General features: G+C 46.3%; 1 protein-coding gene across 3 annotated transcripts; it reads right to left on the reverse strand.

The window, feature by feature from the left end:
* Positions 1–786: 786 nt before the first annotated feature.
* LOC308115993 (G-protein-signaling modulator 2-like) lies at positions 787–23,833 on the reverse strand. Of its 3 annotated transcripts, none has more exons than XM_080473930.1 (14): positions 23,722–23,833; positions 18,124–18,345; positions 17,038–17,173; positions 16,396–16,535; positions 15,738–15,861; positions 12,607–12,722; positions 10,374–10,529; positions 9,797–9,905; positions 9,515–9,662; positions 8,962–9,056; positions 8,374–8,536; positions 6,733–6,918; positions 6,545–6,654; positions 787–1,567 (listed from the first exon to the last, which is right to left on the reverse strand). In XM_080473930.1, the coding sequence occupies exons 2-14, from the start codon at positions 18,342–18,344 to the stop codon at positions 1,475–1,477; spliced, it is 1,797 nt and encodes a 598-aa protein (XP_080330056.1). In that variant the 5' UTR covers position 18,345; positions 23,722–23,833; the 3' UTR covers positions 787–1,474. The 3 variants fall into 3 exon arrangements, with proteins under 3 accessions (XP_080330056.1, XP_080330055.1, XP_080330057.1); XM_080473929.1 differs by lacking the exon at positions 787–1,567 and adding an exon at positions 4,985–5,856; XM_080473931.1 differs by lacking the exons at positions 787–1,567; positions 18,124–18,345 and adding an exon at positions 4,985–5,856 and having other exon boundaries at positions 23,722–23,809.
* Between the last annotated feature and the right edge of the window lie 681 nt (positions 23,834–24,514).

Consider the following 24,514-nt stretch of genomic DNA (forward strand, 5'->3'; position numbering starts at 1 on the left):
TTTGTCAAGGAAAGAGCCTTGAATCCTGGAGAAAGTCTGGATGTAGTGAAACTGAAGCTTTTTCCTCAGAGAATCCAGATGTGCAGAGATCCAGAGGACAAACGGGATCTTGTGACACGAAGCCTCGAGAACCTTCAGGAGGTTCTGTCACGCTGAGACGTCAACAAACCGGGGATGCCCCGCCAAAATAAAATGCTGGAAATACCAGTTAGTCTGAGTGTGAAGAGGAACTTCCTCCAGGAAGTTTTTATTAGAGACGAACATGAAGAACTAAACTGGATCTTACACGTAACCTCAATCTTCCGTCTGATATTAATTACCAACCCAAACCCCAGAAACTGAACTTTTAAATGCAATAATTCTTTAACAGGTTTTTATTTAGAACAAAAGTTTCTGAATGAAAATAAACGCTTCAGTTGTAAATAAGATAAATCTCTTTTAACCCTCTTCTCAAATACCCTTTAAACCAAATACTCTTTGAAATACCTTCTTACAAATCCTTTTGAAGACCTTCTAACTTGAAAATACCTTAAAGATAAAAGACCTTTTTGAAACCCTTTCTGAAGACGTTTTTAAATCAAATGGTTTTGAGCCTTTTCCTAATGAACCCTTGATTTTACAAACTAATTATGTCTCCTTTAACACATCATGTACTCTTTAAACACCTGAACAGGTAAGACCAACCAGGGGCCAGGATTTGTTTTGTAAAGCTGGGGTGTCAAACATAAGGTCCGTGGACCAAACCGGCGCACAAGCAGCTCCAATCCAAAGCACTGAGTGGAGGGTCAACTTTTAAAAGAAAACGGATGTATTTTGTTATTACACAGAGCATGACTCCATACACACAAAGTGTTCTGGTCCAGGGTCTTTCTGGGTTTGCCCCTCCCCTTCTGTGTTTGCCCCTCCCCTTCTGTGTTTCTCTGCAGGCAGTGTGAGGCAGGGGGCGTGGCCAACTGCTCCTGGTGCTGCAGACGAGGAACACCCGTACCTGGTTGAGCGATCTCCTCCAGTATAAAGGCCTGGTCGTCTGAGCACCGCACTGCCAGGTAGTTCTGTCCTGCTCCAGTTCCTGGTTCCTGCTCCTGGTTCCTGTTCCTGGTTCCTGCTCCAGCTCCTGGTTCCTGTTCCTGGTTCCTGGTTCCTGTTCCTGGTTCCTGTTCCTGGTTCCTGTTCCTGCTCCAGTTCCTGGTTCCTGTTCCTGGATCCTGTTCCTGGTTCCTGTTCCTGGTTCCTGTTCCTGGTTCCTGTTCCTGGTTCCTGCTCCAGCTCCTGGTTCCTGTTCCTGGTTCCTGGTTCCTGTTCCTGGTTCCTGTTCCTGGTTCCTGTTCCTGCTCCAGTTCCTGGTTCCTGTTCCTGCTCCAGTTCCTGGTTCCTGGTTCCTGCTCCAGTTCCTGGTTCCTGTTCCTGCTCCAGTTCCTGGTTCCTGTTCCTGTTCCTTGTTCCAGCTCCCTGCCTTTCCTGCCTGTTCAAGACTTTAGTTAATTAAAGTCTTAGTCTGAACTTGCCGCCTGCCTCTGTCTGCTCTGGTGTCGCTCTGGTGTCGCACTGGTGTCGCTCTGGTGTCGCTCTGCTGAATCACAAAGGACAGAATTAGAGCTGAATTTATCTTCTGGAGTGAAAAAGTTTCGTCAAGCTGAAGCGACACCAGAAGATGGTGGAAACCAAGACTTTATCCTCAGAGAGAAATGAGTCGTCATTACAGGTTAGAATAAAAGTTATTAGCTTTACTTTGAAAAGCTGAATTTAACGACCACAGAAGTAATTCTGCAGTAAAACAGCAGGTTGCCATGTTGGCTGACCAGGAGCCACCAAACTGCTAAAGCTGGAGGAAATACTGCTAAAATATTAATTTGTGTGTGTGTGTGTGTGTGTGTGTGTGTGTGTTGGACCTGCACTCAGCCTGATGTTAGATGTTTATTCATGAATGTATTTATGTTTTTATTATTTTGCTGATCTTAGAAAAAGTTTCACCAAAAGCTAAAAGGAAGTTATAAAAATAGTCTTTGAATTTAAATATCGTCTCTGTGTGTTGAGTCGATATTAATTCTGTGTTTTTCCCTGAATAAATATTCATTACAAGCTTCAGTAGAAAAACAATGATTAATCACAATTAATTACAGAAAATTGTGCAATAAATGTTTTAATCGATTGACAACACTTTTTTTTTTTTTTTCTTCCCTTGTCCTGTTCGGCAGCTTGGGCCAACAATATGATGTGATCTAGAACCTTCGGAGTCAGAACAGATTCTGGTCTTGCAACAGGGAGAGACCTGGAGTCTCCTCCTGTTGCCTTCTCCGTCAGAAGATGGCATGGCTGCTGTACACGACCGGGGGGGAACGCTCAAAGAGAGAGAGAAGAGAAGAGAGAGAAAAAGGTTGAGGGAGGAGGGAGGATGGGGGAGGGGGTAGGGGGGATAACATACAATATCCTTGTTGTGCTACATATATTATTTGCAGTTATCACACTGATCCAAATATTTTCCAACTGTTTTTGGATTAAACCAGCCTGAGCAGCTCTATCTAGACAGTAAGATGATTTTCTAGATTAACCAGCCTGAGCAGCTCTATCTAGACAGTAAAATGATTTCTTAGATTAACCAGCCTGAGCAGCTCTATCTAGACAGTAAGATGATGTTCTAGATTAACCAGCCTGAGCTGCTCTATCTAGACAGTAAGATGATGTTCTAGATTAACCAGCCTGAGCTGCTCTATCTAGACAGTAAGATGATGTTCTAGATTAACCAGCCTGAGCTGCTCTATCTAGACAGTAACGTGAAGCAGGAACATGAATTAACAAAGAGGTGACAACAAAAGAGGAACATGACTTTTAAAGTTTGAGCAAATGATGATAGAGAACAAGCAACTTCAGTGTGTGTGTGTGTGTGTGTGTGTGTGTGTGTGTGTGTGTGTGTATGTGTGTGTGTGTGGTTTGTCCACTGGGTTGACAACACTAATATATATATTTATATATATATATACACACACATATGTGATAGAGAACAGAAGACTATAGATGACTTGGGCAGCAGCAATCCTACATGTATATAGATGAGTGACGTTCAGGCAGGGGAGGCGGCGCCATCTTCATCTTCATCTTGATCTTCATCTTCATCTTCATCTTGGTAGATCAACACTTCGTCACGGAGCTGATCGCTGCAATGCATTCTGGGAGTTGGGTTGGCGGGGTTTCAAATGTCTTTATTTGGGGTTCTATTAGGCTGGTTGGTGCTGGTAATGGTTGTGTTGTTGTTGTTTAGTTGGTGGAGTTAGTTAGTTAGTTAGTTAGTTAGTTGACCTAGTTTAGTTTAATATTTGGAAGTTGGCGAGCAGCAGTGAAGAGGGTTTTGTCTGTCGGCTCGTCCTGCCATGATGTTCCTGTTTGGTTTGTCAAAGTTAAAGTCTTTGTTGATGCTGGTATAATGGGAAAAGCTCATTTTAATTTGAAAATCCTACGCCTGTTCCTGTATAAACAAATAGTTCAAACTAGTTGAACTCATTCTTTCAGTTTTCTTCAAGTCTGAACCATAAATGAATGATTCACCTTATGATGTAATAAAAGTATTACACTATTAGAGGAAACATATTTTGCACCATAATGTAATATTAAAAGTTTAGATGTTTAACTGTAGAAATGGTTGTTTTTTTTAATTAGTTTGGGGCTCAGGGTCATATTACATTATTGATCAGTTATAAGATAAAAAGTAATAACAATTGGGGTTGTTTCATTTTGGGTGGTGTTTACATACTGGGGCTCTAATACACCCGGCTGACACCCCCACTCACCCAAACCACCAGAGACACCAAAATACAAATAAAATAAAATATCTAAAGACTGCTTTTCTACATTAATCAAGAGGAACAACCGTCCTTCTATTTAAACAACTGTGCTTTAGTACAAAGGTAAATACATGTGAAGTCATTTTCAAAGGAATTCTGTAAAAGTCCATTCTTTACAGAACTAAAGGGAATTGTTCACCTGTCAACACCTCATCCACACTAGAAACACACCTTCACATTAAAGTTCAGTGCTATCAACTTAGTAAGTATGTCTTTGGATGGGAGGAAAAGCCCCAATACACAGAATAAAGAAAGGTCACACAGAAACATCTGCTTGATCCAAACAAGGAAGGTTTCAGTGAGACAGCAGCGCTGACCAACTCACAAACATCACAGTGGAAAGAAACTAAGCAAGTCACTCACATTTGACTAAATTCAATGTTTCTTTCTACGTTCTTAACCAGATATCATCCTGGTCTGGACGTCTGTCCCTCCAGTAACAGAGGACGTCTACCCAAAATGCACTGATATCACAACGCAGCATGTTGTCGCTCATTCATTTGGTCTAGAGAGGCTGGTTCTGTAAACATAGACCTCCAGATAGAAAGACCAACATCAAGCTGTAGAACCAGGCAGGCAGAGACTCGCAGAACTCCAGCTCATATTGAACCATTCTAGAACAAGGGCCTTTTCACCACATCCATCCATCCCTCCATCCATCCATCCCTCCATCCATCCATCTTCTTTCCCCCTCAGTCCGTTTGGCATCCCCGTCCCCTGAAACTTCTTCCAGCTCTCCTGGGGGGACCCCAAGCCGCTCCCAGACCAAGCCAGAGATTTAATCCCTCCAGAGTCCTGGGCTGACCTCGGGGCCTCCTTCCAGTTGGACGTGCCTGGTAGACCTCTAAAGGGAGGCCACCAGGGGGCGCCCTAATCAGATGCCCAAAGCACCTCAGCTGGCCCCTCTCAATGTGGAGGAGTTCCACCCCCCTGCCTGGAGAGGGCATGCCATCCTTTTCCATGAGAAGACCATGGACTCAGATTTGGAGGTGCTGATCCGCTTCACACTCAGGTGCGAACCGTTCCAGTGAACGCTGGAGGTCATGTGGCGCCGCCAGAAGGACGACGTCATCCGCAAAGAGCAGAGACGTTACCCTTCACCCTTGGTTTTCCCATGTATTTGAATGAGAGGAGGGCGGAGGCGGATTCGGTGTTGGGAACTTTGACAGCTGATAAAAAGTATATTTTTTATTAATAATGATTAAAGAATATTTCAAAACAAAACTGCTGGACTAGTCAAAGTGACGTCAGGAGCAGGAGAGTCTCTGTCATGGGGTTCTGAAGCGAGACGATCTTCGCCCTCAGAGCAGATAGCTTTTGCAAATCTTATTTTGAAAGGCAAATTGCGGACTTCCTGTTGGATTTGGGTCGTGGGTGTCAATAAGTGATTTTTAGGTCTTAACGAGGCAAACAACTAAGTTGAGTTGTAGGTGGCGCTAGAGAGCACATATGGGCACTCTGGGGGTTCATTTTTACATTTCCTTTGGCCCGACTGGAAGAGGGAGCCACTGTGGTCCACCTCTGAGCCTGGTTAGGGGCTCCCGTCTGGGCTGGAAGACGACAGACAGTAGGGTCCTGGTCTTTCTGCTCCGTTACCTTAAAAAGCCTCGTTTGTCTGGGGGTAGACTGGGAGAGGTCAGCAGGAGGTCAGCAGGAGGTCAGCAGGTCAGGGTGAGGTCAGGGTGAGGTCACCAGGAGGTCAGCAGGAGGTCAGCAGGTCAGGGGGAGGTCAGCAGGAGGTCAGCAGGAGGTCAGCAGGTCAGGGTGAGGTCAGGGTGAGGTCACCAGGAGGTCAGCAGGTCAGGGTGAGGTCAGCAGGAGGTCAGCAGGAGGTCAGCAGGTCAGGGGGAGGCGTTGAGGTCAAGAGGAGATCAGGAGGAGGTCAGGGGAGGTGTGGAGGAGGAGGGACGTGCTGCTCCTCCCTCCTTGTACTAGGAAGAGGAGGTGAGCTCGGAGGAGTTCTGGTGGTCAGGACCTTGTGAGGAGGAGCAGCATACCGCTGGTCGTTCCATCTGGAGCCCTGAAAGCAGGAAGATATTGAGTTTCTCATCAGAACTTCTTAAAGCCGTCGTCACCAGAATCCTGGTTCCCTGCTGACACAGGATTCTTGGTGTTGGATCTCAGTCGAAAGTGAAAATCTGGAGTTTGAAAGTTTTTTGTTTGGACTCTTTGTTCAAACCAACAAAAGAAAAACAGGTTTAATTTCTGGCGGCTGCAGGGAGCCGCTCCAGGAGGGCTGAAGAGTCACCTGATGGTTTCCTAAACGGCCGATTAGCAAATGATTGTTTTCACCAACAACAGTTGGGCGAAGCGCCAAGGATGTTTCTGTCTGTGGACTCATGAGGTTTGTTTGTTTGATGTTCTGGGAGGATTTGTCTTCATCCCAGGATGTTCCATTAAACCTGCAGAGCGTTTGGGTCAAAGGGTCAAAGGTCATGTGGCTCAAACTACTGTAATCCCTTGGTTTCCATGGTGACACGTGCTGGTGAAGGTCTGCGCTCTGTTCTCGTTTCCTGAATCAATCCAGAGATGTTCTCCAGAGAAGTGTTCAGGAGAACACAGACTCACTGGTTGAGTCTCCAGAGGCTCTGTGAGTCAGACTCCAGTTAGAGAGGAATCAAACCAGGACGTACCGATAGGACCTCACAGAGCTTCAGGACCTTCAGGAATGGATCAGGTTGAAGAATGTACTGAGGGAGGATTCTCACCTGGCACTTCTCTATCATGTGGAAGAAGACGCTGTCCTCGTCTCTGGGCTCAGGACCTTCCTCCACTCCACCGCACAGCCAGGCTGTTTGAGGGGCGTCTGTGCTGGAGGCTGCGGACGAGGGAGGAGTCAAGGTTTGAGCAGCGACGCCCCAAAGAGGCCGGGCGGCAGCGCCTGCCGGTCCCTCACCTTGTGGGCGGAGCCGGCCGGTGCTGGAGGTGGACGGTGTAGGATGCGGGCTGGAGGTGCTGAGACGTAAGCCAGGAAAATGGCTGAGGCTCACTCGCTGGTCGTTCAGCCGACGGGCCTGGCAGCTGGCCAGCAGCTCCAGGAAATGACCAGGATCCTGCGATGCTGCGTCCAGCCCCGAGACAGCTGGACGAAAGAGAGGACAGTATCAGTGTCAGGCTGGATGATGGAGGTTCGTCCTTTACTTCCATCCTGGATGTGGTGAACAGGGAGAGGACAGGGGACGGGGTGTCAACTTCGTTTCACTATGAGTCTTAAACTTCCTCTGGTGGTGCCATGTGCCAGAGCAGAGCTGCCTAATTGTGGGAGGAGTCAAAGGGAGGGCCTACCTTGATTGTGATTGGCTAAACCCCCGATGACACTATATAGGGTTTGATTTCTGATTGGCTGCTTGGAGCAACACACTTTTTAAAACCTGAAACAAGCCAGGGACAGAGAGGACAGACTGTCTTCACTTCTGGGACGTCAGTCCAGGTATGGGGACGAGTAGTACTGCTGGAGAACCTCTAGTGGATTTAACAGAATATGAGCCTTTAAATTGATGCCCAGCCTGGAATGTTCGTTACCCTTCAGGAGATTAAAATGTCCTTCGTTTCCCAGAGAGCGAAGGTTTGAATCTGGATTCCTGTCGGTCACACAGGAGCAGTAAAACTTAATGAATCTTCAGCTGAACGCCGCCACCAGCCGGTGAAGAAACGCTCTGATGTTAAACTCTACAAACACCAAGAAGTACCATCCTAATCACTGCACATGTAATTAAATACTTTACTCCTAGTAACTAGTAGCTCCACTACTTCCCATGAGGCTGCAGCACCTGCACTAGTTTCATTAACATTCCTACGCTGGTGAGAAGATCTTTCCTCCAGGAGAAATGAGTGAAAACCAACACAAAAGACGACCTTAAAAGAAGTCCGAGACATGCAGGACTCCTGTGGTGCTCACCGTGAAACTACCACAAGTTACAGTGTGTGGTTGAGTATCAGTCCAGGGCTTCTTAACATTTAACATTCACAGCACAGCGACCAGAGTCTGCAGCCTGCAGCTCCAGAGCCTCGTGGGGCTCCTCAGGCCTCAACATTATGACTAAAAAACCTTTCTAGTCCATCTGCTTCTGGTCCAACCCCAGATAAACACAGCTGAGGAACTGAAGAAAGCAAAGAAAGAAGAGAAACAGGAAGAAAAAGAAAAAGGGAAACAATCAAGAGAAAGAAAAGAGTAAGAACTAAATCCCAGTGTAGAAACTGAAGTGCAGTAGCACGAGGACACGTCCAGCGGCTGTAAACTTCCAATATGATGAAGGAAGCTCCATTAAAGAAAACATCCAACTTGTTCCTGTGGCTTCATTCATGTAACTTATTATCTTATTTTCTGTTCATAATAATACAGATATTAAGATGTTTGGCGGCTCCAGACGACTTTTATTTTGGTGGGAAATGTCTCTCTTGGTCATGACGGCTGCCCTGGGGGGCAGAGGGGGGGTCGGGGGTTCTTCACTGGAGCCGATCAGCTCGTCTAAACTAGTGTCACCATGAAGAGGAAGGTCTGGTCTGCAGGGGAACGAGGAGAACCGGGCTGACTCACATTCCCTCGCAGCTACAGGCGGGGTGGAGGAGGGAGGGGGCGGGGCAAGGAAGAGGCCGCGGCCATCCAGTGTACACCTTTGATCGTCCATCCTGTGGCTCTGAAAGCGAGAGAGGAGGTCCAGGAAGCCGTCCTCCCCGACGGCGTCCTGCGATCCAGGCTGCTGCATCAAACAAGCAGTCAGGAGGAGAAGCACCTTTAGTTTGAGCCTGACATTTTCATATTTCATATTTCATAAAGAATGCTTCCCTGATTAATCAATCATTCTTTCAGCCTTCACATGAAAACCTCTACAGACGCTGCTGCACCTTTTGAAAAGTTATTGCTAATCTCCTCAGTACGACGATATTCTAAAATGTTCTGCAGTAAAAGAAACGGGCATCACTTGTGATCAATACTGATAATAAAGAAAACATGTGAATGAAAAGAAGCCCTGAGATCTGATTTGTATTTGTCACAAACTCAGTCCTGTCAGATAGAAACTAGTTATTTGATGCAGACTGAAGCGTAGAAGTGGAACATGAGGATTGTTTTGAGGCAGCGATGGAAAAGCCTCCATAAGAGGCCCTGCTGTCGTTTCCTACTGACTGGATGAGAAGCAGAATCTCCACTCGGCTTCTTCTCAGGACTTTGAGTCTCCAGCTTCTCTGGTTGACCTTCAGTGGTGGGCGGAGTCTCCACTCCTGAGCAAAGAAACATCCAGACACACATTTTACAGCATTAATGAAGAGTTTTCACAGCATGAGCCACGGCGGATCAAATCATCAGAATAAAGATTTTCTTGTTTCCATAAGAGACACAGAACAATGACAGATCCAGACGAGCAGAAGCAGAGCGTCTGCAGGGTGGACCTGGGATTACTAAGACCCGGGGCGCTGGGGCCGTCCCAGCATGCAGTTCGACATCAGGCAGGCAAATGAAATCATTTAGAATTCACAATGCTGACAAGTTAACATGTCTTTAAAGTTACACAATGATGTGACGACTGTGGCTTTTTCTCAAACACCTTCATTTCTTTTTTTATAGAGCTGTTCAGTCGGTTTGAGAGCAGAGAGCAGGTAGTGAAGCTCCAGGTGAGGGACCATCATGTAGTGGAGGGAGGATCTAGCAGCTTGAATGAAGTAAGGAGTGACAGAGTTACCTGGCTGCCCAGGGGAGCCCTGGTACTTCACACCCAGAGCAGAGCTGCTTGTGTCGGGCGGGATGTGGAAGTTGGACTTCAGCTCTACAACCTGCCGGAGGTCCAACAAGTTCATCCTGGCCGTCGCCGCTCCGTTTGTATCTCCGGTCTGCATGAGAACATTAGAGTCATGAGAGTCACTGCACTCAAATGACAAAAACCTTCACGTGACTGCTGCAGTTCTTTTTCTGGTCAATAGATGGCAGTGTGGTGTGTTGAAACTGCTGGACTGTAAAGTCTCACCTCTATGGCAATTTCCAGATGTTTCTCTGTGAACTCTATGGCTTGCTGGTGATTCCCCAGAGCAGTGTGGATGTTTCCTAGAGTCCAACACACTCGTCCTTCACCAACTCTGCAGTGACACGGCGGTGAAGAAAACATCCTCTTCAGATGGATTCAGTAAGAAATGAATGATCTTAACAAGCGCTTGTGTCCGTTCCTCATCAGGAGGCAGTTCAGTGGCTGTCACAGGCCTCAATTACTCTGTTCAGACAACACTTGTGTTTGCATGTAGACATTTTCCAAACCAAGAATTCTCAGGCTTTAGAGAACATTCGTTGGGTTTCCCAAGGTTAAAAGAATAGAGGAGCTCCCAACGACCCCACAGTGCTGCCACTTCACTACCAACAGAGGAGCAGCAGGAGGAATCGGGTTAAAGAGACCACAACTAATCACTCATTAGTGTGCAACTTAAAAGCTGTTTTAGGATCCCAGAAATGTGTTACCAGCTAAACCACTAAATACCAAACCACTTGTCCAGTACCCCCCCCCCCCCCCAGAGACAGTTTGGTTGAGGAGCTGATGACATGAGGCTCGGTACCGGTCGTTGAGCTCCTGAGCGATGACCAGATGTTTGAGGTAATAGGTGACGGCCATCTGGAAGTCCTGCAGCAGCGTGTAGGTGTTGCCCAGGCTGTAGCAGACCTGAGCCTCCATCGCTCGCTCCTTCAACAGCCTGGTGAGCTGCAGAGTCTTCCTGAGGGCAGAAGAGAGGGCGAGGAGGAAGGTCAGAGAACGGAGGCCATCTTCTCTTTCTAAGGCTTCTGTGCCAAGAACATTCAGGAGGAAGAACTCAGGCTCCGCCCACATCGGCCAAAACAATCTTCATTCTCCCCGGCGTTCTTAAGAGAAAATTCTGTCCACGTGTCACTGTGAACACGGCTCAACGCAATGCAGTACGTATGCCAGGCCTTTAGGTGGCGCTGTAACTGCCACAGGAATACATCAAAAAGGCAGAAGACATTTCAGGCTCCTCAAACGTCGTGCAGACGATCGGACATAAACCACGGTTACAGGAAGCGGCGTTGCCTTGGCAACAGGCCCTTAAAATCTGCATTAGATCACATGTTGCTGATGCAGATAAAGAAAACATTTCTAACTATTAAGCCTGGGAGTGACGGGTGGTTTTCTCTGGACGGGTACAGTGTTGGAAAGCCCAATTTCACTTCATACATTTTTAAATGAACTGTTTAGTTCTTGATTCAAAGTTAGGAAGTAAGTTTACAGTTCTTTTAGTTTTCAATGTGTTGCAGCATGCGAGCCATTCCCCTCAGAACCCTGTCGTCCTCAGAACCCTGTCGTCCCCAGAACCCTGTCGTCCCCAGAACCCTGTCGTCCTCAGAACCCTGTCGTCCCCAGAACCCTGTCGTCCCCAGAACCCTGTCGTCCCCAGAACCCTGTCGTCCTCAGAACCCTGTCGTCCCCAGAACCCTGTCGTCCCCAGAACCCTGTCGTCCTCAGAACCCTGTCGTCCCCAGAACCCTGTCGTCCCCAGAACCCTGTCGTCCCCAGAACCCTGTCGTCCTCAGAACCCTGTCGTCCCCAGAACCCTGTCGTCCTCAGAACCCTGTCGTCCCCAGAACCCTGTCGTCCCCAGAACCCTGTCGTCCCCAGAACCCTGTCGTCCCCAGAACCCTGTCGTCCTCAGAACCCTGTCGTCCCCAGAACCCTGTCGTCCTCAGAACCCTGTCGTCCCCAGAACCCTGTCGTCCCCAGAACCCTGTCGTCCCCAGAACCCTGTCGTCCCCTGGTTGCTTCCTGTTCAGTCGTACTGATGATCAGCTGCAGCTTCACACCCACAGAAAGTTGCTGTTTGAAGGACGAATCAGTCAAACTAAAACAGGACAGTTGTCCTGAAGGTGCACAGGTTTTGTCTAGTGGTGGACAAATGAAGCTTCATGAAGCAGTCTTAATCTTCTGGAGCCACTAGATGGCGCTGTTTGTTAAACAAATGTTTCAAAACAAGCTTCACTTCGTCTTTCAGCCTCTATCTTCAAACCAAGAGCGCCCTCTGGTGGAATCAGACAATAAAGACAGTGGTTCATGAAGCTTCATTTGGTTTCACTAGTTTTGTCCATTGCAGTAGTTTTGCACTCCCAGAAATATTTCACATGTACTTCCACTTCAGTCCTTTCTTGAAAGGAACCTAAAGAACAAAATACGAGGCAGGTTCTGAGAGAGAGCTTTCTAAACAAGCTCTGGAAGATCTGTCGTCATAAATGATAATGGTAATGGTAGTGAAAACTCAGACACATTATGTGACTGAGTTTTCACTACCTCAGACTATGTAATAATGCGTGTGTATGTGTAATAATGTGTATGTATAATACGTGTGTGTGTAATGTGTATGTAATGCATGGATGTAATAATATGTGTGTGTAATAATGTGTGTATGTAATGTATGTATGTAATGTGTGTGTGTGTAATAATGTGTATGTTGATGTACTGGGTGAAGAATAAATCAAAGTGAAACACAGCAGTTTATGGAGTTTTATACACGTGTGTTTAGTATTCTCAATGTTGGAGCTGTAATAAAGTCAGGAACACCAAACACACTTTCTTTCTTAAAACAGTCTTTGTTGTGTTGTTTTTTAAATGTTTGTATTTTGTTTACAAACTAAACACAACAGGAAGTTGACTGATGAAGCACATTTCTACTGCAAGTCACTCAATGATGAGTCCTCGTTATATTTAGATTTCTGTGACTGAATATTTTCTTGCTGCAGATGATGGACTGAAGGTTCAGAGAGAAACGTGCTGATGGACAGATTTACTTGTAATGATGGACGGCGGCGTCATATCGGCCCAGGTAGACGTGTGTGCTGCCCAGGTTACAGTGGGCCCTCCGCTCTGCAAACTTGTCCCCGAACTCCTCAGCAATGAGCAGCCGCTGCCGGGGATACACAGCACATTACATTACATTACGTTACGTTACGTTACATTACATTACATTACATTACATTATGTTACATTACATTATGTTACGTTACGTTACATTATGTTACGCTACATTACGTTACATTACATTACATTATGTTACATTACATTACGTTACGTTACGTTACGTTACATTACATTACATTACGTTACGTTACATTACATTATGTTACATTACATTACGTTACAATACATTACGTTACGTTACATTATGTTACGTTACATTACATTACGTCACATTACATTATGTTACATTACGTTACGTTACGTTACATTATGTTACGCTACATTACGTTACATTACATTACATTATGTTACATTACATTACGTTACGTTACAATACATTACGTTACGTTACATTATGTTACGTTACATTACATTACGTCACATTACATTATGTTACATTACATTACGTTACATTATGTTACGTTACATTACGTTACATTGCGTTACATTATGTTACGTTACATTGCATTAAGTTACGTTACATTACGTTATGTTACATTACGTTACATTACGTTAGATTACATTACGTTACAATATGTTACATTACGTTACATTACGTTAGATTACATTACGTTAAGTTCCGTTACACTACGTCCCGTTACATTACGTTATGTTACATTACGTTACATTACAATATGTTACATTACGTTACATTACGTTATGTTACATTACGTTACGTGTCCCAAATCCACTTTTCATCCAGTCATTCCCATTCCTCAGACAAGGAAACCATTTTCATGTCTGCAGGTTAAAAACCTTCAACAGTAACTAGTAACTAAAAACCTTCAACAGTAACTAGTAACTAAAAACCTTGAACAGAAACTAAAAACCTCCCTGAAAGCTTCAACTGGAAATCACACAGAGATCTTATCAAAGTATAAATATTAAAGTATTACTGTATTATAGCCAGTAAAGGACTTGGTGGAAACCTTAGAGAACTGGAGGTTCCAGGTCTGAGCTGCTGAGTTGAAGTTTAATCAAACTTCCTCTCACTTTTCATTTTATAGAAAAAAACTAGAAGAATAATCCGTTAGAACAAATACAGCAATGCAACATCGCCGTGATTCAACCAGTTACAGTTATGATAATGTCATGACACAGAGTGTCCTGCAGATTACATATTTATTCATGTATTGGATGGAGGTATTGGGGGTATTGGGAGTATTGGGGGTATTGGGGGTATTGGAGGTATTGGGGGTATTGGGGGTATTGGGGGTATTGGGGGTATTGGAGGTATTGGAGGTATTGGGGGTATTGGGGGTATTGGGGGTATTGGAGGTATTGGAGGTATTGGGGGTATTGGGGGTATTGGAGGTATTGGAGGTATTGGGGGTATTGGGGGTATTGGGGGTATTGGAGGTATTGGAGGTATTGGGGGTATTGGGGGTATTGGAGGTATTGGAGGTATTGGGGGTATTGGAGGTATTGGGGGTATTGGGGGTATTGGGGGTATTGGAGGTATTGGAGGTATTGGAGGTATTGGGGGTATTGGGGGTATTGGAGGTATTGGAGGTATTGGAGGTATTGGGGGTATTGGAGGTATTGGAGGTATTGGGGGTATTGGAGGTATTGGACTCATTCATGAACATTTATAGACAAATACAAATTGTAAATATGTCAGATTATAAGAAAACTGTTAAATGACCTCTGTAGTCTGGTTTGTATAAAACTCATCAAGAACGTTTACTCATCAATGTGCAAAATACATACTCAAAAAGAGAAAGTAACTGTAACTTAAAAGGAACAGAAATCTTCAAAAAGCAGATGGAAGAACCACAGGAGGAGGAGGAGAACAGGAGGAACAGGAGAACAGGAGGAGGAGGAGAACAGGAGGAGGAGGAGAACAGGAGGAGGAGAAGAACAGGAGGAGGAGAAGAACAGGAGGAGGAGAACAGGAGGAACAGGAGAACAGGAGGAACAGGAGAACAGGAAGAACAGGAGAACAGGAGGAGGAGGAGAACAGGAGGAGGAGAACAGGAGGAACAGGAGGAGGAGAACAGGAGGAGGAGAACAGGAGGAGGAGGAGAACAGGAGGAGGAGAACAGGAGGAGGAGAACAGGAGGAGGAGAACAGGAGGAGGAGAACAGGAGGAGGAGGAGAACAGGAGGAGGAGAACAGGAGGAGGAGGAGAACAGGAGGAGGAGAACAGGAGGAGGAGGAGAACAGGAGGAACAGGAGAACAGGAGGAGGAGGAGAACAGGAGCAGGAGGAGAACAGGAGGAGGAGGACAGGAGGAACAGGAGAACAGGAGGAGGAGGAGAACAGGAGGAACAGGAGAACAGGAGGAGGAGAACAGGAGGAACAGGAGAACAGGAGGAGGAGGAGAACAGGAGGAACAGGAGAACAGGAGGAGGAGGAGAACAGGAGGAACAGGAGAACAGGAGGAGGAGGAGAACAGGAGGAACAGGAGAACAGGAGGAGGAGAACAGGAGCAGGAGGAGAACAGGAGGAACAGGAGAACAGGAGGAGGAGAACAGGAGCAGGAGGAGAACAGGAGGAGGAGAACAGGAGGAGGAGGAGAACAGGAGGAGGTGAACGCTGCTTTTCATTAATAGAGTTCAGTTAAACCATCTAGAGGATCCTAAAACACACAGTTGATTTAAAAGAGCAATTAAATGGTTTTTATTCAAATACAGAGAAATATCGTAGGAGAGTCAAAGTATTTATGTATTTAGATTTAGTTTTCTTTTTTGTGAGAAATAGAAGTGATAGAAGTGAGCATGAAGGCCCCTCCCACTTTATAGTCCCTTTGATCTCTGCAGGTCATTTTAATGGGATTTCAAGGATTAATTGAAATAAAGATTATAGAAGTTCATCTTCTATTTGCTCCTTTTCATTCAACACTTTTAAACTTTTGTTCTGTAATGTGTTCTATTGTTTGTGGAGAATTTTGTTCCCACAATGAATGAAACAAACAAAGTGAAGTGACTAATCAGTGGACGACGCGGCGCCGCAGACGGACCTGTTCATGCGCCGCGGCTGCAGTTTGGAAGTCGCCCAGCAGGTGGTACGTGTGGCCCAGCTTCCCATAGGCCAGGCCCTCGGCCGCCCGGTCGCCTCGCTCTCTCACCAGACTTAGATTAGCCCTTTGCAAAAGGGAAAGAGAGGATGGGATAGGTGGAGCTCTGGTACAATGTGGAAGGTGAGTCGTCGGTGAAAAGCACAACCACTGTGGTGATTCACCGGTCGACTGTCAGCGATCAGCCGCAGCATCACCATCAATACAGCAACAGATCCTCTCAGAATGTGAGAGTGATCAGTGTGAATCCAGAGTGGATCAAGGAAGCTCATTAAAAGAGTGTGATGGTTTCCCCTCTGGACCAGAGAACCCTGGTCTGGATCCCTTACTGAGGAACCAGGAAGGTCTCCAGGATTCAGCCCACTTCCAAACACGTTTCACTTTATTCTCTCAGCTCTTCTAAATCCACCGGGGGATTAAGGGTTAAAAAGGCTCCAAGCCTCCAGCAAAACCAAAATAAGAACAACTAAAATATAGAATCAGTAAATATTAATATAGAACCTGAAGCTCTGAAGACTGAAGAACCCGGTCATGTGTCGACCCACTGATTCTAAATCTGCTGCGTTCTGCTTCTGACGAGGTAACCTGGACATCCACTCACTCGTAGTGCTGCACAGCCTCCCTCAGCGCCGCCACCGCCTCCTCCGGGAAGTGGCCCGGTTCCACGCCGCTCCAGGACATCTGGGTCGCCTTGGCCTGGTACACGTTCCCCAAAATATACAGAGCATGGGCCTGGCCCGCCTGCAGAGCGTCACAGGAAACCACACGGACCAGTAATTACACACACACCACACACACACACACACACACACACACACACACACACACACACACACACACACACACACACACACACACACACACACACACACACACACACACACACACACACACACACACACACACACACACACACACACACACACACACACACACACACACACACACACACACAGAGTCTGGGAAAACATTCTGTTTGACGGCTGTGGTGAAGGAAGCAGCTCCTCAGTGTAATATGTTTAATATGTTTAACATGTTTAACATGTTTAATATGTTTAATATGTTTAACATGTTTAACATGTTTAATATGTTTAATATGTTTAATATGTTTAACATGTTTAATATGTTTAACATGTTTAATATGTTTAACATGTTTAACATGTTTAATATGTTTAATATGTTTAACATGTTTATGTGTAAACTAACTTGAGTTATTTGGACATCCTGGTGATTTCAGACCCACCTTATCATACCTCGCTCTCATGATGTCCAGAAGTCTTTGGCAGAAGAACTGGGCCTCATCACACCGTCCCACCACCACCAGGGTGTTCGCCAGGTTCCCACAGGCTTTAGCCTCGCCGGCTTCATCACCAATGGTGCTGGAAAGTATTGGAGGGAAAATGAAATGGAATCATTAGACTGGAATATTAGAGTTTCTTAAACTTCTCCTGTTCACCTCCTCCTGCTCCTGCTGTTCTCCTCCTCCTCCTGTTCACCTCCTCCTCCTGTTCTCCTCCTCCTCCTCCTCCTCCTCCTCCTCCTCCTGTTCTCCTCCTCCTGTTCTCCTCCTCCTCCTGTTCTCCTCCTCCTCATGATCACCTCCTCCTCATGATCACCTCCTCCTCCTCCTCCTGTTCTCCTCCTCCTCCTCCTCCTCCTGTTCACCTCCTCCTCCTGTTCACCTCCTTGTCCTCCTCCTCCTCCTCCTGTTCTCCTCCTCCTCCTGTTCTCCACCTCCTCCTCCTCCTCCTCCTGTTCACCTCCTCCTCCTCCTCCTCCTGTTCTCCTCCTCCTCCTCCTGTTCTCCTCCTCCTCCTGTTCACCTCCTCCTCCTCCTCCTCCTCCTCCTCCTCCTCCTGTTCTCCTCCTCCTCCTCCTCCTGTTCTCCTCCTCCTCCTGGTCTGGTCGGTCCAGAAACCTTCAGTATTCTAAGTTTCTAGCTCCTCCTTGATTTTCCTCATTTGAATATTGGATCATAGGAGCTACATTCAGAATCTGCTGTGTCTGTGTGAGCTGGACTGGCTCCGCCCACACATGCCCATCTTGGGAAGAGGAGGAAGTACTTCCTCTGGTGGTGCCATGTGCCAGAGCAGAGCTGCCTAATTGGGGGAGGAGTCAAAGGGAGGGTCTACCTTGATTGTGATTGGCTAAACCCCCGATGACACTATATAGGGTTTGATTCTGATTGGCTGCTTGGAGCAACACACTTTTTAATCAAATTTAAAACAAACAACTCACAAATGGGAACTAGAGTGAATTTTTCTCTGTTGGAAAAGCAAATTGAAAGTATTAGAGCAGAAATCCCTCATGAAGCAGTGAACGTGTTCACCTTGTTAGTGTGAAGTCATAACCGTAGTACTCCAGCGCTCTGCTGTGCTCTTTGAGCTGGAAGTATGCCTTCCCCATCTGGCTGTAGATGGCGCTGAGGAGCTGCAGGTCTTCAGTTCCCACCTGGATGGCTGACTCAAAGAAAGACACGCCGGTGCGATAGTCTCCCAGCCGGCAGGACTGCTGGCCCTCCATGGCCAGGTCCAGACATGACGACTCCATTCTGCAGGCAGACAGGAAGCCAGGTGAGAGAGAACTCTACGATCAGCTCCCTCTGACAGGAAGTCAGGTGAGAGAGAACTCTACGATCAGCTCCCTCTGACAGGAAGTCAGGTGAGAGAGAACTCTACGATCAGCTTCATCCCTCTGACAGGAAGTCAGGTGAGAGAGAACTCTACGATCAGCTTCATCCCTCTGATCTTTATCCAACTTGACTTTGGGGGCGGCTCAAGGCCTCTTCATCCTCCATAAGAACAAGACTAAAGTTGGGCAGTTCAGGTTCTGCCGAACAAGATGACCTCATTTCCTCCTTCCAGCTCCTTCTGGCCGAAGAAACTAGTTTGGGCTGTTCCAACCGTCCTGGCTGTTCTGTGTAGGAGCTGCTCTGCCTAAACTTCTGCTCTGCCGTGTGCTGCTCATGTGTTCCAGCTCACTAATGACTATCAGTCCTATTTTAATCATATTTAGCTTGTAACATCACTACTGTATGAGCGCCACAGCTCATTAAAATGTCGGAGTGCAGGCTTACATGATGCACCTGAACGCATCACGAACAGCTCTGTCAGTATGGCGCTCTGGCAGGAACTCTTTTATTAATGAAACAGTTCAGAGGAATGTGTTTCTGAAAGCTCTGGAGGAAACAAATAAACTGCCCAGTTGAAAAGTTTAAACGCCGCTTGACAGATGTGTGGCTGCTGCGAGGGGGCGTGGCCTGCTGCGAGGGGGCGTGGCCTGCAAATACGGCAGCTTCTTATCGGAGTATGAACAGTCCTGCAGAAGGTTTTTTTTTCGGCAGCTGGCTGACGTCACTGCTGAATTTTCTTCTTGTTCTTATGGGATCAAAAAGGGAGGATGAAGGAGCCTTTAGGCCTCCGTCGCAGCCTGAAGAAGGCCACGCCCCCGATAGTCCACCAGTCACCCACAAGGTCATGTTCAAACCCACCGACATTTCAGAGACACTGCTTCAGCCAACATGCAGATCTGGGACTGTGTGAGGAAACTGGCAGACCAATCGACCACATATCGACTGTGAGACAAGAAAACTCTAGAAGCTTCAGCGTCACACAGCTTTAGAGCCGTCGTCAGCAGAACCCTGGTTTCCTGGTTAAAACAGGATTCTTGGTGTTGAACCTCAGTTGAAAGTGAAAATCTGGAGTTTGAAAGTTTTTCTGTTTGGACTCTTTGTTCAAACCAGAATCGGCCACAAGGGGGCGCCACCCCAGAACGGGAGGTTTAGATTGTCGTCAACTCAGGAGGCTGAAATCATAAACCACCTCTGCTAGATTTAGCTGCTAACTGCTAACCGCTAACAGGACTAGTAGAAACGTTGAACCATGTGATTTACAAATGAGCCTGTATTTCATTTTAAACCTCCGGGGGGCGCTGCTCTGCAGCTGGATGTTTGGAGACGCTGCACCATCGCTTTTATTTCTATTCTTAGTGTGAGTAAAGTACTGTTAAGCTATGCTATCCTATCGCTATGCTATCACCATGACTGACAGTTCCTGCAGCCAATCAGCAGCCTAACATCCTAGCAGTCAGAATCTCTCCTGTTCTCTCTGAGAGGAAGTTGTGGGATGAAACAGGGTCAGAATGAAGCTCCAGGTTTGATTCTTTTCCTTGATAAATGTTCAGAATTGATTTAAAAACAGTTTAAGGGAAACTGGAGACGTGAGAATAGCAGCTGACGACTAATTTCAAACATGGAGGCAGAATAACGTATCTTCAGTCAGGCCATAAAGACATTCCAAAACTCTTAATATTTCAATTGAGTAATCAAAAAGGCTGAAGAGTATTTCCTGTCTAGTACTAGTACTTCCTGCCACATGGTCACATTCACATCGTGATGAGTAGCTGAGGAAAAGTCATCGTTTTATATGTACACTACAATAAAACTGAAAAAAGAAGTTTATGTATGAAATAGTAAAGTGGAACATTACAAAATAAATACTCACGTCACTGAATAACTTCAGTTTGATCTTTTTCCGGCATTATAAGTTGCTGAGCTGCAAAACTACAAATCAAGACTTAAACTCTGAAGGTTCGTCAAGCTGAGGAAGTTTCAAATTAATACTTTTGTCAATTAAAAAAAGCTTTAAAAACTTTTTGATGTTTATTCTGCCTGAAATAATGAAAACAGCAAAATGCATTTCCTTCAAAATGATTGAACATAAAAGTCTAAAATGCTTTCATCACTTCTGTTTTACTTAAAAACTCCGAAGCTGTAGAAGATAAAATATTGAAAAAAATCGGTTCTGCAGAAATTCAAATAAATATTAAAAGGTGGTGAATCCACATCCTCCAACTCTTCATAAGAAATCAGCGAAGTCACCATCAGGCCCTTTCACAATAAAGACTCCTTCAGGCTCCACAGTGCAGATTCCTTCTCACGAACACGAGAAGCAAAACAAGAGGAAATCCAGACACAGAAACTATAAATCTAAAACGGGAGAGTATTTCCTGTCTGTCGCCACAGTTACCCTGGAATGAAAATATATACCTTCCTCTCAGCAGATTCAACTCAGACGGCGCTGTGGTGACGACCTCTGGAGTTACAGAAACAAAGTTTACAGGTTTTACACTTCCAGTATTACTACTAAAGAAAAGTCCGATGTAGAGTGAAGCTGCCACTCAGAGCTTAAAGGAAACACTTCACAAGCTGCCGGATCGACTCCAGGCCTCTCCTGCTCAATTTACAACACAGAGTCTCAAAGTTAATCTTTCTTATAAACTTGCAGAAACAAAGTAGTGGACGTTGCAGTAAAACCAAAGTACTGCGAGTCCTGGACAAAGTATTCAAAGCGGTTTGATCCTGAAACTCTGCCGATGCTACAGGGAGCTGATCTTTGAGTTCAGCCTCAGTATATTAAACTTTATTCTCATTTCACTTTCCTCTTCCCGCCCAGGAACAAACCCGTGAGCTTAAACCATGAGGTGGTTCTGAACGGCTGATTGGTTGACGGCTGACCAGTCCAGGACGGAACTCCGCCTCCTGCCAGAGTCTGAGCAGCAGAGCAGCAGAGAGGAGGACGAACCATCATGCTGCAGGTTTCAGTCCTGGACACAAACGTTTCATCCAAGCAGTTTTTCCTCCTGAATTAAAAGTTGGTCAAGAAACAAGGGATGAAGAGAAGGTAGCTTGAGTCCTAACAGTTCTCAGGCCCTGCTTCCTGAGCAGCGGTCAGATAAAGACAGACCCCCCCGGACAGACCTGCTGCCTCCGGCCAGCCTGACGCACTGCAGACAGGTGGACACGATGGACATCTCGAGCTTCGTGGTGACCCTCTGGAGTGAACGCAGCTCTTCCAGCTCATCACCCGTCACTTCCTGCTTCTTCATGGGCGAACGCATGAATCCAGCAGCTCCGGGCTTCAGCGGGAAGGAAAACAAGCGTCTCTTCCTGCTAACGAGACGCAGCAGCACAACAAAGGACCTAATCCTCTCAGTGTCCACATGGACGGCGGCGGCGGCGGCGTGCCGGCAGAAGAGACGCTTTGTGAAAGCCACTAGTCCAACAACGGCTCCATTCGCTGTACAAATCTTCAGGAGAGCCGTGAGAGGAACAGTGAACGCCTCGCCGCCGCCTCGCCGCCGCCTCGCCGCTGTGACCTGCAGCCACCTGACGCCGTGTCACGTTCAATCAGCCCAGATCTCAGAGGTAATTATAGCCGCTCTAAGTGGCTCCGCTCAACCCTCCATCAAACTCTCACCTTTGGCCTCTCAAATATTTGACCCACAGTGTGATTTCACCTCGCTGAGCCGGGTTACAGCTCCGCTCTCAGGGACTCCTTCAGGCTCCGCCCACATTCACCATGAAGTATCAGTGAAGTAACGCTGGGAATAAACCGACACCACATCACAGTCCTTCCAAAGCTTCTGGCAACTTGGCTGCCAATCCCAGGGAATCCACTTGACTGAATTAGATAGGATGTCCGGACTAATGTGACCTCTGTGGGAGGAGCCATGTTACCTCACCATTCACCTGGCCTGGAGCACCTGACACCGAGGACCGAGTCCAACAGACCGCGGGGTGGGAGGAGCCACGTTACCTCACCATTCACCTGGCCTGGAGCACCTGACACCGAGGACCGAGGACCGAGTCCAACAGACCGCGGGGTGGGAGGAGCCACGTTACCTCACCATTCACCTGGCCTGGAGCACCTGACACCGAGGACCGAGTCCAACAGACCGCGGTGTGGGAGGAGCACCGCTCTGCTGCAGCCAAGCTCATTAAACAAACCATGATTCCTGAAAACTCTGGCCACCGTGGAGATCCGGATAAACTCTGTGCTCGGTACATCCTAACAGTCCCTCTATCTCCTAGTAGTCCCTCTATCTCCTAGTAGTCCCTCTATCTCCTAACAGTCCCTCTATCTCCTAACAGTCCCTCTATCTCCTAGTAGTCCCTCTATCTCCTAACAGTCCCTCTATCTCCTAACAGTCCCTCTATCTCCTAGTAGTCCCTCTATCTCCTAACAGTCCCTCTATCTCCTAACAGTCCCTCTATCTCCTAGTAGTCCCTCTATCTCCTAACAGTCCCTCTATCTCCTAACAGTCCCTCTATCTCCTAGTAGTCCCTCCCTTCCCTGAACTCCTTTAGGAACACTGTGACATCATCTGCGGGGTAAAGGAAAAGTAGATAGGAAAGGAGAAAGGAGAGATTATTAGGATGCATCCAGAGTCTCGATCTACATCTAAAGGCGGAGCTTTATGTCACAATTCGTGATGTGTTTTTTCCAGGATTCTGATTGGCTGTCATGGCTTCATGCTTCACGTTACACTGCCCCCTACAGGTCTGGCTGCTCACAGCAGCTCTGAACCAGGAGGGTCTGTGTCAAGATTCTTTTGTAAACGTAGAGGAGAAATATCTGTGTTTGTAAAAACCCAGGTACGAGTAAACGTGGCCTCAGACAATGAGCTGCCGGCGGAGACGCTGCTGCTGTGCATGTCCCCCACGGACAGTATCACAGCAGTATTAGGTCTTCACTTTATCCCTCTTAGAACCTGATCAGTTATTACATTTCTCTTAATCTGATGTCAAGTTATCCCAACGGAGGCAAACATGCAAACTAAATAAGTGATTTTATTTTGCATGAAGCGACATGATTATGTAAAGTCATTATTATGTGAAACAAATCAAGCATCAACTTCTTGAAATCCCCAGAACAGGAGCTTTACTCTCTCAGGTAAAAGTTTCCGTCATGACTCAGACAGTCTGAGGAGGACAAGCAGCCACATGTTTCCCAGAGAGACGGAACCGTGAGCAAACAGCAACCCAGCAGTGGAACCCTGAACTAGAACCCCACAGGAAGACAAACAGCAGCAGTCAGTAGAACAGGGTCCCAGATACTGAGTGGAACCAGCCCAGACCAGAACTAACCTTCAGGAACGTCCTGCCAGATTTAATCCTGTTGAGTCCAGGTGTGTTGGTGGCTCACCTGTCTGAAGGAGGAACGAGGTAGACTCCTCCTCCTCCTCCATATCACCTGTCTGAAGGAGGAACGAGGTAGACTCCTCCTCCTCCTCCTCCTCCTCCTCCTCCATATTACCTGTCTGAAGGAGGAACGAGGTAGACTCCTCCTCCTGCTCCTCCTCCTCCTCCTCCTCCTCCTCCATATCACCTGTCTGAAGGAGGAACGGGGTAGACTCCTCGTGATGCCTTCACGGACCGTGGGAACGTTTCACATCAAACACAAAGTGAAGGTGATTAAAGTAGAATAAATAAATAAAACTGTAAATCATATCAAACAACACCCTTGATGCCGTCATTCAAACAAGTTGCACTCTATAGATATCCAACTTGTTTGTTTGTTTGTTTGTTTGGAACAGCAACTCTATCATACAGGATGTTACTTGTTCTGTTTGACTATTTATGATTTTGTGGGTTTTTGTTCATGAATCAGTTAATTAATCAATCAGTTGGTGAATGAATGAATACATTTATTTATTTATTTATTTATTTATTTATTTATTTCCTGCATCTGTGTTCTTGGTTTGACAAAATAACCACCAATGGAGTAAAAGGATGAACAATAATCCAAGAGCATGGTGAAAACGACACTGGGAGGTAGTACAAAGTAGAAAGTAGAAAGTAGAAAGTAGAAAGTAGAAAGTAGAAAGTAGACATGTTCCATACTTAAAAATACCCAACATATCTGAAATGCATTTTAAAA

This window comes from Lipophrys pholis (genome assembly GCF_963383615.2).
Source record: "Lipophrys pholis genome assembly, chromosome: 10".
Classification (NCBI taxonomy): Eukaryota; Metazoa; Chordata; class Actinopteri; order Blenniiformes; family Blenniidae; genus Lipophrys; species Lipophrys pholis.